This window comes from Zosterops lateralis (genome assembly GCF_965231275.1).
Source record: "Zosterops lateralis genome assembly, chromosome: 16".
NCBI classification, from domain to species: domain Eukaryota; kingdom Metazoa; phylum Chordata; class Aves; order Passeriformes; family Zosteropidae; genus Zosterops; species Zosterops lateralis.
In genome coordinates, this window is record NC_139776.1 from 4,964,655 (window position 1) to 4,982,807 (window position 18,153).

General features: G+C 38.4%; 1 protein-coding gene across 1 annotated transcript in view; it reads right to left on the bottom strand.

Annotated features, from left to right (window-relative positions):
* Positions 1 to 320: 320 nt before the first annotated feature.
* TAF4 (TATA-box binding protein associated factor 4) overlaps positions 321 to 18,153 on the bottom strand; it is a 36,021-nt gene continuing 18,188 nt past the window's right edge. The window contains exons 3-16 of the mRNA XM_083873052.1: positions 15,692 to 15,858; positions 14,831 to 14,950; positions 13,064 to 13,183; positions 12,221 to 12,343; positions 11,396 to 11,485; positions 10,097 to 10,351; positions 9,737 to 9,881; positions 9,105 to 9,219; positions 8,311 to 8,480; positions 7,574 to 7,704; positions 6,805 to 6,930; positions 5,368 to 5,424; positions 5,167 to 5,286; positions 321 to 1,828 (exon numbers count right to left, since the gene is read on the bottom strand). Coding sequence (XP_083729178.1) covers positions 1,661 to 1,828; positions 5,167 to 5,286; positions 5,368 to 5,424; positions 6,805 to 6,930; positions 7,574 to 7,704; positions 8,311 to 8,480; positions 9,105 to 9,219; positions 9,737 to 9,881; positions 10,097 to 10,351; positions 11,396 to 11,485; positions 12,221 to 12,343; positions 13,064 to 13,183; positions 14,831 to 14,950; positions 15,692 to 15,858 — 1,907 coding nt within the window. The 3' untranslated portion in view covers positions 321 to 1,660. The remainder of the gene's footprint in view (positions 1,829 to 5,166; positions 5,287 to 5,367; positions 5,425 to 6,804; positions 6,931 to 7,573; positions 7,705 to 8,310; positions 8,481 to 9,104; positions 9,220 to 9,736; positions 9,882 to 10,096; positions 10,352 to 11,395; positions 11,486 to 12,220; positions 12,344 to 13,063; positions 13,184 to 14,830; positions 14,951 to 15,691; positions 15,859 to 18,153) is intronic.

The following is an 18,153-nucleotide window of genomic DNA, read 5'->3' on the forward strand; positions in this document are numbered from 1 at the left end:
AGACAAACACAAAATATTTCAGATGTTTCAGACACCCTTCCCTGCTTAAAAACCAACCAGACAAACCCACTGTTGGCTGATGCTGCTCCAAGACTCACAGACAACAATCAAATGCCAAAATTCATGAAATCACGTATCTCCAAAATACTGAGATAACAAAACAGTATAAAAACATTCCATAGTGCATCTTTAGCAAACAGCATCCCCTCAGGTAGACTCATCTTTTACTGTACCAAGAAAAATAAATCCAAGTGGAGAAAAGATTTAGAGAGAAAAATACATTAGCAAATACAGATAAATTTGTTTTTAATAAAGGAGTTAATTTTCTTTCAATCCTATATAAAACAATAGCAATTAAAAACTTCATTTTTGAAAGTAAAATATTTACATATGAACAAGTAACTGTGCAAAATTTACATGAAAAAAAAATGGAAAGACAGGATTTCCTAAAAGACAAAATAAAAGGGGTGTAACAGTTGTCAGGTGTTGATAAAAATACTGATCAGCATTCAGTTTACACGCAAGAGAGTTAAATTCTACCATGAGAGTTCACACAAAGAAAGCCAAAGTATTTACAGTCATAAAAGTACTATCAATAGACAATTTAATACAATAACCTCTGAAAATATAAAGAACCAATTAGTATATTTGTAATAAAAAAATAGGTACAAAGAAGGGACTTTGCTCTGGACATCTTTAAAGTAGGCCCACAGCTTGCATACAGTCTTTTAGCAAAATAATTATAGTTTACATAGCCATTTTTATGTTATGTGCCAAAAATTATGTACAATTACTGACAAAATACACCAACCATTTTTCAACACTTGATTCACACTGAGAAACAGTCTTTTGATGATTCCTCTCAACTTTTGATTTTATTTAATCTAAGCTTTCACTTTAGCTAAAAAACACAGTGCAAGTAAAATATATTTATGCTGAAAAGGTTTTCTCTTTTTTTCCTTTTTTTCCTTTTTTAACTTTACAGCTTTACAAACTATAGCAAATAAAATGCATTTTTACAGATGCTGCTAAAACATTCAGAAGTAACCCTCCTTTATGGGATTTCAGGGCCTCTAATAAGCAATAATGTGATTAAAATTGAGGTTATGTTTAAAATTAACTGTATATCCCTCTAGATTTTGAGCATTTGGGGGAAAGATAAATATTCTTACAAAATCAGTTTGCTTTGCTAACTGACTGTTTTAAAAAAAAAAAAGCTAAATGAAATGAGGTCATCTGCTGTAGACATATGCCTATGTAATGGATTTAGTTGAATAAAACTGAACTAAAATGAACAATTAATGTGGAAACTGCTACAGGGCTGACAAAGGGTAGCTAGTTATTTGCTAAACGATTCCATCAGTCTTTATATATGGCTTGTTTGGCAAGAAGGCCACTCAATCAAGAGATGAGTTTAAAATTTAATTGTCCTTTTATAGTATCCACAGGCCTTGTAAGTATCCTCACTGTTACAGAAATGTATTTCTCTTATACTGAAGAGTTTATTTATAAACAGGAATATAAAACTGTTCCGTGTAAAGAGGTGGTTGTTTTTTTAAACAATATCCCATTCGCTCGTTACAAAAAGGCGTCATTTGCAAATATATTAAAAAATGTCCTCAGGCGTCTCTCCGTCAAAAATACCTTGATCTTTTCCATTTTACTTAAGGAATGCTTTGTATAGCAATAGTGAATGGCTTGTCTCTCGCTCATTTTCTAAACAAAATATGAGGTCCCTGAGGTTCACCCGCGTTATCCTTTGTCGCGTAAACTGTCTGGTTGTTCCAACTCCAGAGCTGCCTGGGACTGCTGCACTCGAACCAGATCCCTGGAAAGCACAACAACAGGTCAGTCAGTCCATGCCTGAAAGCATTCCAAAATTTTTCAGAGCAAACGTGTGACCTAAATACATAGTCAGGAAGCTGTGTGCTACCACATTAAAGATTTCCTTTTTAATTCTGTTTTATTAACAACAGTTGAACCATCAGAAGTTTTCAGTGGCATTCAATACAGACAAAAAGAGCCCCAAAGCACTGGCTGTATTTTTAGGAAGGTGCTAAAGACAGGCAATCCCAACAACTAAACCAAACAGAAAGGACAGGATTGTTCACAATTCCAGCACAGAGATGCCAAGGACAGCCCTGGAGCTGGGGATCAGTCCTATTCCCAGGACTGTGAGGCCTTGAATCATGTCCTACATCCCCCTGACCTCCATGGCAGGGTGCTCTCCTTCTGGTGACAACAGCTGTAACCAAGCTCAGGACTATATTTAGGAGAAGCTTTCCTAGACACAGTCACACATTCTCTAATGACCTCTGAATGCTTCTCCATCTCTCAGCATCACTCATCCCTGTGGTACACACTGTGCATTTCCCGAGGTGGCAGGATAAACAAGCACCGTATTATTCTGTCTATCACTTGAAAACTAAACAGAAGAAGAAAGCAAAAGGCAGAAGGAAACCCATGAGCGGGACGAGGCCGCGGAGCAGCTGCAGCAGCGCGCAGTGCCCGGCAGAGGGCGCGCGCGGCCCGGAATCCGCTGCTCCCTCGATTTCCAGCCGGGATCTTTCTTTGCTGACAGGTGATTTACCTAAATAATGAATTCTTCTGGGAACGGGCTGTATTTCTGTGGCTCAGCTACGCATTCATTTTCCCCTCCAAATTTAATTTACTATAGTAACGTTATCTTTTCGTTTTATAATGAAACTTTCATCGTTCACGACACCAAACACGCTCCAGCAGTGAATAAAGACTTATCTGCCCCTGAGTTTGGAGAACTTTCAAAACTTTTTCTTAATAAAAACACCCCAGACTTGAAAAAAGCCCGGACTTAGAGTGGTGCACGAGCCATGTGAATAAGCTGCTGAGGCTCCCACTAACAATGTGTAAAAATAATGTATTTAATCCACGAACATTATTGATGATCAAACCACCCTGAACCTGCACTAGAAATGATCACTCTGGGTTAGCAGAACTCTGTTCAGTGCAGGTGAACTTTCTTCACCACAGTGCTAACAGTAAAGTCAGATTTTTGATTCTTAAGCATTCTGTTGACCCAGCAAACACCAAATCACTAAAATCCTGTAGTTAGGGCTGCTCAAAGGCTGGATTTTCAAGGGATATTTTAAGGCACTTGCACAATTTGGTCATCTAATTTTCACCAATTCAGTGGAAATTAGAAGATGCAGGAAAGTATTGGATGCTAACTAAATTTTTTACATACATATGATTGTTAGACAACAGAAAGAATGGCTGGAAGGGGTTTTATTCTTGGTTGTTAAATATTCTTTAGTGAAAGCTGAAGCCTGAGCTTTATTATGTAGACTGTAATACTTGAAATGCAAAGGTAAAATTTCAAGAGTCTTTAAAGACACAGAATTATGTATGGAATAAGTTAAGAAGCTTTCTGGTAACTTTCAGTAAGATCACATGGACATAAAACCCTCAAACTGACAGCAACCTGTTCTGTTGAATTTGGAAACAAAACAGTGCAATTACTACTTAGAAGTGATTTTACATGTAATTAAGAGTCAGCATTTGTAGACATCAAAAGCTTCCATTTACAAATCTCCGTCTAAGTAACAACAAACCTTATTTTCCACACTTCTTGTAATATGCCTTAACCACAAACTGCATACAAATGGTGACAAGTGGAGCCCAATTTAAAAATGTCAAGTGACACAGCAGCAAAAGCACAGCTGTGAGTATCAGATCAAAGGCAGCTGCTTCTTAATTAAACAGACAAAAAGATTAGATTTCCAGGGAACCTGTAGTTAATTGGTTAACCAGTGATTAATCCAAGATAACTAAATTAGTCAGATTTAGATGAAATACAAACAAGTGTTCAGAGGAGATGCAAAATACATCCCATAACCTAAGTGACATTAACAGACCATTAAGGTGGCACAGCTGAGCATGCAGGAGTAAGCAATGCCAACATTAACTCTGCATGAGGTACTTCAGCATATTCCTCTGAGACAACTTCATTTGTGTGCACATCCATCTTTGCAAAGTGCCCCATTCTGCAATTTTCATAATTTTAAACCACATCTATAAACCTTTAATAGAGTAATTTGTCAGCTTATATAAAAACAAGTCTTATTCTCAGTAGCAGACATCTTAGTAAATTTCAAAACTTAAAATTACTTTAAAAGACGCTCAAGAGGCTTGATTTTTTATAAACAAAGTAACATTTACTAGTATTCAGATTTTTCTCTACCGTTTTATATCAAGCACATGTAAATCACTGCTTCCAGCAATTCAGTATAAACCAAGGTGAACTCTTTTGGGGGTTTTCTACAGTATAAATGCTTCAGCAGTGAAAATTCAGAATGCTCAAGGAGTAATAAACAGGATTATTAAACTATTACTATTTTGTCACTTGCTACCACACACAAAACCCCATGGGGGAAAATCCTCAAATTGTGAAGAGAGCTTTTGGTCCAATACATGACAATTCTCAAGAATATTTTGTTCTTTTTAAACATTAGAGAAATCCCACATTGAATGTCTCATGCAGAAAGCAATTTTATACCATTTCTTGTTTAGAAATACAGCAGATAATCATGTACCAGAATGTAAATTAAATGAATCAGACACTGAACATTCTGATACCTAGTCTGCAGAGAAGTTTTTAAAAGGCAGATTCAACAGTAGAATATACAGAGGATGTGCAAGAATATCCTGATCAGATGGAACTGGTCAAACTGATCTGCTGTGGAGACACTAAAAATAAGGCAAACCAAGTGCTGAAGAGAGAAATTAGGCAAGCTCCTGTAACTTGGAGCCCTTGCTGTCAAATTTAGAAGTGACTGAATTCTACCACCCCACCTATCTCAGCATTACTTTGCATTTCAAGTTAGTTTGGTTACAACCACAAAAATCTTCTTCCAAAACTACAGGGGTCCAAAAAAGCTGAGACTTGTTAGATGAGAGATGATTTTTCTAACACCTCTCCAGTTCCATGAATCAGGGAATGACCACACAGATTCTATTCCCTCTGCTACTACAGGTGCTAAAAACTGATCCTGGCCTTGGAGTGAGCAAACTGAACACAAAATACTTCTGTTGCTCAGGGAGCTTCCACAAACTGGGGAAAAAGCTCTGGACAGAAAGGTTTGCACAGAGGCTGAGGCAGCAAAACCAAAGGTGATAATTATACTGTACCTCTGTCCCTGATCCAGATCCTGGTGAATCTACTTTCCTTTTCTTCCTGGGACCGATGGCAGCTAACGCAGTCAGGTTGGCATCCCTCTGTCTCATTTGTGCTAGTTCTTGCTGCTGCATCTGTGTGTGCCAGAACAAGGATGGGTTATTATTTCTCTTTCAACTCCCAAAATAAAAGTTTATGTTAAGTTCAGCACTCACCTCCTTGGCCTTCTGTTTCAACCTAAGCTGTTCTGGATCTTCTTGTCGAGACCGAGACTGTGTTGATGAACGATGAGCAGGAGGTGGTTGGAGGAAAAGAAAGAAAAATTAATTCAGTTACAAAAGCAGTTAAAGATTATATACGAAAGTTTTTCTTAATTTTCAGGAAGCGAGGAATATCCATCACTCCCACAGAGGGCAACAGTGGTAAACAACTTTCAGAAATTGAAAGTTTTCCTTTCCTTAATGTATCTGTTTTTGAAAAAGGCTTCCCATTTTTCTGCTTTGTTAAAGATAGCAAAGGAGTAGCCAGGCAATTATGCCTTAAATGCAACCATAACAAGACCCAAATTACACACATCTGTGAACTGAATTACACACTCTGCATATGAACAAAGGAATCAGACCTGTACTTTTTGGAACAATTCCTCCCCTTGCTGGGTAATCAGGCACTTACTGAGAGCAGATCTTTCTGCTACACCTACACACACAGGTCAGGCTGCAGGCTGAACAAAGTACACCTGAGTGACCCAAGACCATTTGTATCAGCAACTGCCCATTTCACTGGGCACTTGCAATTCCTTTTAGAATAGTGAAATAATTTAGATTAGAAAAGACTTTTAAGAACATCAAGTCCAACTACTTTCCCAGCACTGCCAAGCCCACCACTAAACCATGCCCCCAAGTGCCACATCTACACAATAATTCCAAGGATGGTGACTCAACCACGGCCCTGGGCAGCCTGTTCCAGGGCTTGGCAACCCATTCAGTGATGAAATTGTTCTCAATATTCAATTTAAATTTCCCCAACTTGAAGCCATTTCTTCTCGTCCTATCAAATCCTGAGTGTTGTTAATCCCTTACATTCTTTAGGCCAACAACAGAATAGATTTGGATTTTGACATTGTCAACTCATGCTGGGTCATAAAACTAGCAGAAAATGTAGGTTGTTTCGTGAATTATTTCTAGAGTGCTCTTATCTAATCATATTTATTCTACATTCACTGAATAAAACCACAGTTTAATATTCACATTCGTGTTTACATTAACTGCACCCTATTTATTGTATTCCTCCAATTTGTAAAAATCTTTCTGAATTCTATTTCTTGTCTCCAAAATACCTGTAACCTCTCTATTACATTTAAGAGTACCACCAAACTATAAAATTCATCTTTCTTTGCCAATGCAAAATGCAAAAACTAAATCTCAAGACTCCTTTTAATTTGGGAATGTGCAATGAGAGTGGCAAAAAAGCTGTTTCACATGCTTTACAATGAAAAGCAAAACTGAGCTCTAGTTAAGAACACATTCATCAAGTTTCATCTTTGAAGATTGGTCTTCCCCTTCTCTGCAAGTGTTTTAGAATGAAAAGAAACTCTGGAGTTTTGATGTCAAAAATGACACTTTGCCAACACGTGTGAAAAGCCAAGCACTTGCCTTCGCTGCGCGCATTAAAATTTCCCTTTCTTGTTCGTCTTTACGCTGCTTTTCTATTTGATCAAGTTGTTCAAAGAACTTGAGCTGTGCCCGAACGTCACTTGCTTGTTCGTATCTTTCATCATCCTGAAAATACAGCAAATATGTTTCTCATTACCCCCTTAAAAACAAAGCTGTTAACTTGTACTGTACTGGGGAAGAACATGCACATTCAAAGCTCCAATGTTCACTTTGTCCTTTTCAGACAAATAGCAGGAGTATATTTACACCAGTCAAACCAGCTAGAATTCTTAAAAGCATTTTGTTCTATTCCATGAATCATCAGGTTTTGACTTCTAAACTAATATCATCACAGCTTTAACCTCTCAAACATATTTCACAGAGCTGTGTGGTTTTTTTAAATGCTGCTCAGGCATTTGCATCTATTAGGAACACACATCTGTCAGATAGGAGTCTCCTGGGAATTCAAATCAGTGCTTTTATCTGTCTGACTCTACAATCACTCACACACTAAACATTTGACATAATAAATAAAGGGGAGGGCTCAGCTTCTCTGCATTTGTTTTTAAACCATTTTGTATATGCAAGCTGAAAAGTTCCAGTCACCCATGTGTATTAATATCTTAATGGAAGGTGAATCAGTCAAAGAGAATAAACAACCTGATTTCACAGAACAAAGAACACCTGAACTCCTGCATTACAGTCAACACCACAGCCTGCTGAATTTGTGCCATTTTGCCATTTGATTTGAGCAATTAAATACAGTTACCTTGTAGGAAATATTCCTTTGTTGAGCAGTCTCTGATAGTTTTTCCACGAGGTTTTGTAGTCTTTGTTGTGTAGCGTGTGATACATAGCTAACTACATCAGGATGGATTTCTGTTATTCCATGTTTTTTACCTACAGTCAGAACACAAGTGGGTTGCAAAAAAATCATTTTACAATACAATTAAATAGAGTATAATCTCAGTCATAGAAATTTAAATCCCTTTTTCTAAATATGATTTGCAGGTTTTTTTCAGACAAGAATTAAACAGGAAATTACACACATATTAAAATTCATATTAGTTTAACAAAATTGACAATCTATTAATAAATGCTGTGTACTACAGTGTAACGAAGAATTCAAGATTGCTAGATTGCTTTTTGTTCCACCATAAATTCTAAATTACTAAGTAAAGCTGTTACAAGTGCTTCTGGACTTGTTTCATTGTTTGTGTCATGCTTACTACACCTTATTAGTACAATAGACTTTCAGACAGACTGTGTAGTTTTGATGTTGAATTGCCATCACTTTAGAAGGCAAATCTATGTTTGCTTTTCCTTATTCTACTTTTCATAAGACAAATGATTTCCCACAAGCATCTGAATATACCAGAAAATACCAGAAGGCAATGACTCCAGCAACTTTTAATTATTCAAACCAATTTCTATGCAAAACGCCTTCAATTAAATCTAAGAGTAGTGACATTTGGTTTTATTAATGTTCAAGATAAAAGAACATACCTATTTCTAATATCCTTCTTTGTAAAGGTGCTGGGAAAAGGAAGGTTTCATCTTTACAGGACCTTGTTAATGTGCCTACGAGCTCAGAGTTTGTTGCCAATATCCGAGCACTTTCTTCTGACAGGTTGACTCCAGCCATTGATGCAACATCATTAATGTCATCATCATCCCTTAAAGGAAGGAAAATTTATTATAATCATAACATTTAGTGCTTATCTGCACACACTGCTATATGATACCACAGCTGCATATAATGAATTCCACCATAAACCTGAATACTTAATTTTACATTTTATTTGCTTTTTTATCAAAGCTTTATTTGCTTTGATAAAATACAACTCATTTGTTTGTAAATGAGAAATTACTGCTTTGACTTCAAAGAGCACTAATTTTGTACTTCCTGTTTTTTCCAAGATCCTTTCTTATGTAATGTTTCAACATCTTGAGAAACAAGAGACCAGACGAATCACTACTACAAAACAGTAATAATCTGCCCTCACCACAAGGACAGGCTGTACATCTGAGTAACTCATGCAGAGCTGGGAGAAGGGAAGGAATGAATTCCACTTGCTTGTCTGGGCAGGAATTGTTTATGAGGTTTAGTGCCAGCTAAATGCTAAAACCAGTCTGGCACGAGTATGTCCAGCATTGTTTGTTGAAGTCTTTAATGAAGAAACAAACCTGACCCCAGAAAATTCACCTCTAGGTTATTATGAGTTTCCCCAGATGGATTCAGCAGGAAGGTCTGAGTTCAGCTGCCCAAGCAGCACAGGCACAAACATACAGTTCCTCACCTAAAAGAGCCTCCCCCAGGTTCTTTCAGTTTATTCTTCTGAGCAGCAGCTACTTGTGTCGAAACAGTGGCAATAGCTTTGTTTCCAGGCAATACTGCTGGTTTTACCACAGGTACTGCAAGAAGACAGACAGGATTTGTACTCCATCAGTAAGAGTTCACATGTGCAAGCCAGTCACAGATAGTTGTGGAGGTAGGTCTGGTACAAAGAGTTGACCTCAATAGCTTCTGTCAGCATTTCACCCAGGTGAAAACAGGACCCTTCAGATGCAATTCCAGCAGCCAAACCATTTCTCTGTCAACGCTGCCCTGATAGATCTATACCCCCAGCCACTATGGCATTACACATTGAAAGATTTTAGCAGTACAGGGCTACTTATGAAACAGGGCACTTATGAATTGACATTCACAGAACCACAGACAGGTTTGGGTTGGAAGGGACCTTGAAGATCATCTCATTCCAACCCTTCTGACACCTTTCCCTAGACCAGGTTGTTCCAAGCCCCATCCAGCCTGGCCTTGAACGCTGCCAGGAATGGGGATATCAGGAACTTCTCTGGGCAAGCAACCCCTAAACCACACTTCAGGTAATGCTATCAAATATGGCACATCACAAGAATCTTGACCTCTTACCTGTCTGAAGTTGATTCAGTTGGATTTGAGGAGTAGTGAGCATAATACGACTGTGTGGTTGCCGCAATGCCACCATGGGTGTCTGTGTCAACGTTACTTGTGGAGGCCTTATCAATGCCCCTGCTTTTTGAGACTGTTGGATAACCTGCAAACAATACGGAGGAAAAAAAAAAAAGAACTGTAAATAATCTGAGAATCAGCTGGGAAGAACAAACCCTCAGAGCACTTTAACTGTGATGCAATTTAAGTTACACTTTTTTTCTCAGATCTTCGACTGAGCTAAACCACCAATTTCAGAAGCACTACCAAAAAAAAAAAATCCCCTGTGCAATAACAAACACTGCACTTCAGCTCACATACCAGTGGCGTGGACTGCCCTTGTTTACTGACACCAACTTGTGTGGGCTGGGTGAGGCTGATGACGGGTTGCTGGAGGGTACTGGTGACAGTGGCCGTGGCCTTGCCCGCCGTGCGCTGCACCGAGGAGCTCAGCAGCACGGCCGCCGCCGACGGGATCGTGGCTATCGTCGCCTGCGTCGTCGGCTGCTGCTGCTGGCTCTGCTGAATGAAAGCTGCAGAGTCTGGTGTTAACTGTCTCAAGGCAGGTAAACTCCTCTGAAAAGGGGAAAGGAAAGAGATTTGTTGAGTTGTTTAATCCTGGCTCACGCGATATTAATTGTAAAGAAGTGACGCGTTTTGTTTCAGTCCATTGGATCAGTCTGTGTGCGCCTGAGGAAAGGTGAGCACACAGAAATACCAACCTGCTCTTATTTAATAAGCAGGACAGAGGGACAATACCTTCTGGATATCATGGACATCTAGGCTATGCAAGCCCACCTGGAATCCCTGGTATGTATTTAACAACCCAAGCCCATATTGCATTCCTTGACTGTCGTCCTTACACCTTAAAAGTCACAGTGGAGCAGCAGGGAAGATTTCAGAACAGCTCAACAGAGACCACAGTGTTTCAGTGGCTTCTTAAATTAGTTGTTTTATAATGGCAACAATTTTTGACCTCAGAAACAGCTCAAGGTTGAAAAAGCATTTAAGAACCCAGAAGTGTCAACACACACCTACAACTATATCCCTTAATCATACATTAGTCAAACAGTTACATTCTTACTATTCAAAATGTCGGGTTTTTTCTGATTTCACTGACGGTAAATGTTTTGCAATAAATACTATTTTGAGATTTGTCCAACTACTATAAAATTCATGTCAAATATGATTTATCACTGGGAGGTGACAAATCTCCTGCTTATCCAAACCAGTTTAGAGCACAGGCAAAACTTGCCCAGAAGGTACAGTTTTCTATGTCACTGAATCCCTTTGCTTTCTAAGATTAAAAAGAGAGCAATAAATCAATTCACAGGTTTGTGGCTTAAGTCATAGAAAGAAAACTTTTCAGATTTCTCAAAAGAGCTACTATCTGTCACCATGGTAGAAGTTATATTACTGACTGTGCCAATGAATCACAAACTCTAGGAACTAAGACACAAAAAGTATTTTTTAAGGGAGAAAAAGACTAACCAGGGACCACTTAAAACTTCCTTTAACATAATTTTGGAATTCCAGGTAAAATGGCAAAGGATTTGCTTGTGTTCATTGCTGCTGATCTATAAGCACAGAGATAAGGAAAGAATAGTGAAGATAAGTTACCTTCAGGAAAGGCACAAGGTAAGGTTGAGGTGAAGAATTAAGTTCTCTGTACAGTCTACTGGTAAAGTCTTCTGGTTCAATTTTTCCATCCTTCAAAACAGAAAATCCAAATGAACAAACTTGTAGAAATTCATTTTTACAGATATCCAACACACACACAAAAAAAAATTAAGACTTGGGAACATACTGAAAATAAATGGTTTTATCATCCCTCACAGTTTTTAGTAACCAATAGCTTTATAGTAGCAACCAACTTTACTACAAATTTCAAGTAATAAGACCTAAAGACCTTTGGTTACTGCATGATGCAATACACAGCTTCACCATAACTTAAAGGTTGCTAACAAGTAGGCTAAGCAATACCAGTATTCTTTACAAATATTAAATATGTCAAGCTTTTACATCAGTATCAGACAACATTAATTACCTTCTTTTTGTAAAAACTTGTGATTTCCTAGTCAGCTACTGCACCAGCTGTAGTGTTTTCCCTCAAGTAAATAATGTATCTTTTTATTCACTGTTTTATCAAAATGTAGAATTTAAAGAGCCACTACTTGCATTACTCACACTCCAAATGAACTCATGTTTTCATGCATGAATATAAGCAGCAATGTCTCAGTTATAAACTTAATGGAAAAATTATCCATCTATTTTAATTCAGAAGAGGCAAAGTTAATTTGATTTAGCTCAGATTTTATAAACTCCATCCTCTGAAGAAAAAAAAAAAAAAAAACAAAACAACAAAACAAACAAACACAAAAAACCAATCTGAGTCTGAATTTGCCCAGATGCTGTATTTTACAATTTTTGATTAACTTTTCTTACCAGCAGATTCTGTACTAATTCCTTCACGTTAGCCGCAGTCTCTGTGGACTGTTTTCCAGATGATGCCAGTTTTATTAACGTGGACAGAAAGTTTTTGCATTTCTTCACATTTTCCATAGTTTCCTTAGAAAGAAGGGTAAAAGGAAAACAGTCAGAGAAAGGAAGAAAAACTCCTCTTAATACATGATCTGACCATATACTCCATGAAATAAAGTCCTTTAGTTCATTAGTGCAGAGTAATATACATACATGTCCCTCAGCACTAAAATTATTATTTTTCTTCATATACTTGAATGTATTGTATGTTTTTATTACCAAAATTTAAGGAATTGTGATTCTTCACAAAATCAGGGAACATCAAGTATTTTAAGAATGGCACATTGTATACGGGAAAATACATGTTTTAGCAGAACAAAAAATATTAAAGCTGTTGTTTCACAGTGTATAATACATGGATTCTCCCTGTTTTGCAATCCTGGAAACATGCAGCTTGAATCAATCAGTGCCAACTGCTTATCCCTTCTTATTCTGATTCTCCTCTACAGTGCTGAAAAATTCCATAATATACAAGTTCCATAATATACATCTATTTTTTAATGAGTGCTTTAATACTGTTCCAGAAAGAAAACCACTTTGACACCTATCAAAATTCAAATGACCTGTACCCACACCTTGTAAATTATATGGTTCTATTAAAGTTTACCTTTTCAAGGTCAACAGCTCACAGAATTATTGCATCTTAGCTAATCTCTACTCCCATCTGTGTTTATATGTGTGTGTATATATGCACATCATGCACGTGTTAGTGCACAAAAAGAGATGTCACATTTCTCAGGATCTTACTGTGGCAGCAGTGGAGGTGGCCGTTGTCCCTTGCACTGTCCTCTGAGGAGTTCCAGTTTGTACAGCTGTTGCTGTCCCCAACGTGGTTGTTTGTGCAGTACCACCCAGAACAATCTGAGGCTGCAGAGAATGCAAACACAAGGTTATTTTCCTTGGAAGGCGCCAAGAGCCTGTTTTCCTGAGCCATCAAACAGAGAATGAGCCACAGGGCAGCAGAACACCTTTCAAAGCCGCTATAAATAAGTTGCTCATGTGCGGTCTGGTGCAGTGGAAGCAAACGGCCACCAGATGGCACTAAAAACATTCGAAACGGGAATTCCCAAAGTTGATCAAAAATTGCGCGATTTTTGGTCACTGAATGGAATTATCATAAACACAATCTCAGCCAGTGGCGTTTCAAAACTCAGCTAAAACAAGTGCTGAATTCCTGTGAATTCAATTTATCTTTCTGCCTGTTTCATTAAATGCAACTTCCAAAGGGAGGAATTTCTAAAAAGGCACAACTGACACAAAAGCTTGGGTCTTACGGAGGTCTTTGTGATGAACAATGGGACAAAACATTTTTCTAGGTTTGTAGACAGATTGGTAATTTGAAGTAGAAATATCAGCTCCAAAGAACCACCATTGCAAGCAAGATCTTCTCACATACACAGCTCATTCATGGGCTTCCAACAGTCTAATTATTAACAACAGCCCTGTCTGAGAGACAAATTCCTACCAAGCTACAATTGACACTCAGAATGTTCACAAATCATTTGTAAACTTGCTGTTTATATAAAGATGGACAAGAAAAGAGGCTCCCCTGCTGCCAAAGCTAACTTTATTGGTATTTTGGGAAGAAACTAAGGGAGACAAGGATTTCATTTGTCTCATTTTTCTGAAATCAGGATAAATTAAGTCCATGGTGTGCTCATTACAGCACAAAATATGCAGATGGAATGATGGTGGGGATTTTTTTGTCCTGTATAACAGCAGTGCAAATTAAGGAGACTCAGTTAGGTAAATTAACTCTTAGATCTAGAAAGATCACTGGCATAGGGAAAGGCTCTCTGAGGGGAAAAAGGTTAACTGGATGCATAGCAAAACCTGCATGTTTTAAATTAAAACTCTCTAATCCTGTCTACTCAAAGGATGAAGAAAGCACAATGAGACAGATTAGGCGACAGCAATCATATTGTATCACTGCTGCCTGGACGCCATGTGGAGAATTTCACACTCTTGCACTGTTTTTTAAACTCTTGACATCTCAAAAAAAATTTCCAAGCAAGCCCAAAATGAATAGAGGCCAGCCCAGACTGACATCAGTCTCTCTGTGAGTTATCAGTCTCCAGAAGGACACAGGCCAAAGCAGAGACTCATGTGAAAAGGAGAAGGTTGCGGGAAGAGAAGGCTGCCAGTGCAATCATCTTTGCAATTGTAAATTTTGCTGCAGAATTCAGAGGACTGCAGATCCACCACAGGAATCACACCACAGCCCAAAATCCAAAGGGAATTCTTGTCATTTCCCTTAAGCAGAAAGCATAAAGGTATTTTATTTTAGTCAGCTCTGTGACTGTACAAACACAATACCTTTAAATAGAGATATATAGGTGTAATATGAAATAATGACAATGTACATACAAAAAAATTACACCTGTACATCCAAAATACACACTGAGACCTGCAGATGTTTTAGAAAGGCTAATCCAGAAGACATTCCTTCCCTGCACTGAGCATTTCCTGTGTGCCTGGCAGGCTGATGCAGACATTAGTTCCCTACACACTCACTTGCACAACCGGGGGACGCTGTAGCGTTGTCGTGGGTTGCACTGTGGTTTGAGCCTGAGACACTTGCTTGATGATAGTAGTTGGTGTCACCTGTCGTGCAATAATGGGTGTTCCTGGGGCCTGGGGAAGAAGAAAAAAAAAACACAAACACATCAGTGCCTACAGTTAAATATCATCTGCTTTATCCAGTACTCTGATTCTGCATTATTACAGATATCAAGGAATGCATCTGAACTGCTAGAAAACTCCAAGGATTTTAAGTCTGGAACTAAATGCAACTGTCAAAATCTTGGTGTACATATATCCATATCAATTTTTTTCTTTTAGTCTTGTATTTATTCTGAGGAGAAGAGTTGTACACATTTACCATATATGGTCTTCTTTATATCAAAGTTTTTAACTTAATGAGATTCAGATATGTAAAAATATTTTTGATGAGTAACAGCCAAGCTGTAACAGAATTAGGAATAAAATGCAATGCCTATGCCTCGTGGAAAGTAGATTTAATTAGATATTTGGAAGAAATTCTGGGCTCTGATGTGATGAGGCCCCAGCACAGGTTGCCCAGAGAGGTGTGGACTCCCCATTCCTGGAAGTGTTTCAGGCCACGTTGAGATGGGGCTTGAAGCAACCTGGTCTAGTGGAAGGTGTCCCTGCCCACGTCAGGAATTGGATGAGCTTTAAGGCCCCTTCCAACACTTTTCCAACACAAACAATTCTGAGACTCCATGAACCTAAAACAGTCTGCACATCCCAGTGAGATCTATGGTTTCCCCAAATCACTAATATCACACCTTACTTTCCTGTGTATTCTTCACAGGAAACAGAACAGTTTTTATCAGCACAAGTTTCTGGACTGACCTGCACTGTGGATATCTGCACTGGGGGTGCACTGGTAGGTGTAGCAGGACGAGGAGTCAGAGTGTTCTGAGGCTGAGACTGGGCGTGTGCCTGTGCCTGCATCTGTGCCAGGGCCTGCTGGGGGATCATCAGCAGCTGCCCGTTCTCACTGCGCACCAGGACCATGCCTGCAAAACAGAGAGTGGTCAAGGAACACATCCTGTGCAAATATCAAAGAACATATTTTTCTGCTTTTTTTTTTTTTTAATCTAAGTTGGGTACATATGGAATTAATGTATTGCTGAAGGACTAGGCAGCTAACAAAAGAGGTTTAGAATAAAAGCTAAATACACAGCTGCATTATGGCATTTTGTCTAGAATAGCTTTATTTCAGAAATATTCTATCTAAATTCTCAGTATGGTGTTCATCAGTTGTATCTGCCCCAACCACAAATATTCCATGTGACTGGAAGTTAAAATGAGTAATCCTGTAAAAATCCTACCTGCTCTTTACTAAGAAATTTGTTTTATGAGACACTACAAATAGAAGAAAATCCTGCCATTAGGCAAGATTCCTGTTAGTTTGTCTTTGAGAGGGGAAGAAAAATAATCAAACCTAGGCTTCACCATCAACAGCAACACAATTGTCTAAGTTCTAAATTAATTTCCCATAACCAATTTAGTAATGAAAGCGGCTATAAAATCATAATCTCTCTCATGTGCATCAGCAACAGACTGCACTGTGCCATGTTACACCCCAAGTGAAAAATAAAACAGAGAGGGAAATGAGGAAGTCATTCCCTGCTCAGTCACTCAGATCAATACACTTAACCCCACTGGGTAGCTGTAGGGAACCAGATTTTAACAGGCAGATTTTCAGATGTGATTCTCTCTTCCTTGAAGGCACAAACAGGATCTGGACAACATGAACTGTCTGCCAAGAGCTCCTTCATTCAGCACGCCTCACTCAGTCCCTGAGAGCCTCAGGACCTCATCAGCACAGAAAAAGCCACCTAAGGAAACAAACTGGACACCCAGAATTAGATGGCTTTTCTGAGCAACTACAGGAAGAACCTTCACCATGAAAATCAAGTGGCACTAGTGAAATCAGAAAGTTTTCCTTGAGTGTTGTTCAGTGAATCAAAAGCCCATACACGCTCCCCAACAATATCTGGAGATGTGGTCTATTGCATCTCAGAGCATGACTACTTCAAAAGAATCAAGCTTTTATTTGCTTTTCTATTTTGGTCAAGTGCTGAAATGTTTACAGACAACGCCTTAAACAGTTTTCTTGGACAGCTTTACAAGTAAACTGCAAAAATTCATATACTGATTTCTAAAAAAATGAGTTCAAAAGAAAAGCCTTAGTTGATTCACCCCTAATTTTTTCCTTACATTTTCTACATTAACTCTCTTTTAATGAAGCAGAGTCACACAGAGATGTTAAACTGGTTTACATCCAAAATGTGACCTTCCATCACAACTTATTTAAAAGTGTTAAGGTGGGACCCACAAAGTGCTATGGACAAGTGTTACATCTAGAAACAAATATCCTCAAAGTGTTTTTCTGTAGGAAAGGGAAAAACTTATTATCTTGCAGACTGTAGAAATAAATACTCTTTGTTTAGCTGTCAGGCCCAGAAACTATTTTCCATGCCTTTCCAAAAAGTAAGGTCTCTTCTCCTGTAACTTATGTAGGGAGAAGTATTTCCTTTGAAACAGCAAAGGCACACACCACCACCACCTCCATCACATCTCAGGAGAACTTAAAGACCTTAATAGTGAACACGAAGCTTGATCCTGTGCGCTGCTCACTGGAACCATCACTATTTTCTCTCCTAACACTGAGGGGAGGGGGCTACTGACAAAAGACAGAGAAACTGAACATTTTAAAGACTAGAGAGTGACCTGCTACTAAATCAACCTCCTTCCTGCACCAACAGAACCTGGCATCCTCTTCAATGTGCAAACATAAAATCTTGGGAAATGGACTTGCATTCCCCAGTTTTTGTCATCCCTCGTAAGAATCAGCTGAAGCTGACAGAAATCTTCAATATTATTATAACTGAAATCATCAGTACAGTGCAAATCTGATTAGAGGAGCTATTTTCAAGTCAACATCAAATATTAAGGCTTGTGGAGTATTATTTAGCTTCTAGCAACTGAAAAGGCCCCATGCAACTGCCTATGCCTGAGCTTTCAGAAGTCTTTAAATGCCACAGAACTATACTGACACCTCATAACAAACTTTTTCCTAAAATTCACCAGTTTGGGGGTTCCCTAAGATAACCTAAAGTTAAGGTGCCATCCAAATTCTTCACAGAGTTATATATCTTTTCCTTACGGAAGCAAAATTAGAAATACTAAGCCTAGTTTTGGACAGGGGAATTCTGTTTAATTAAACTTCTTTCTCAGTGCAAAAGTGTCTGAAGTTATTTGAAAGCACCAAGTCAAAACAGCTTCCGTGCAGATGAGACTTTTAT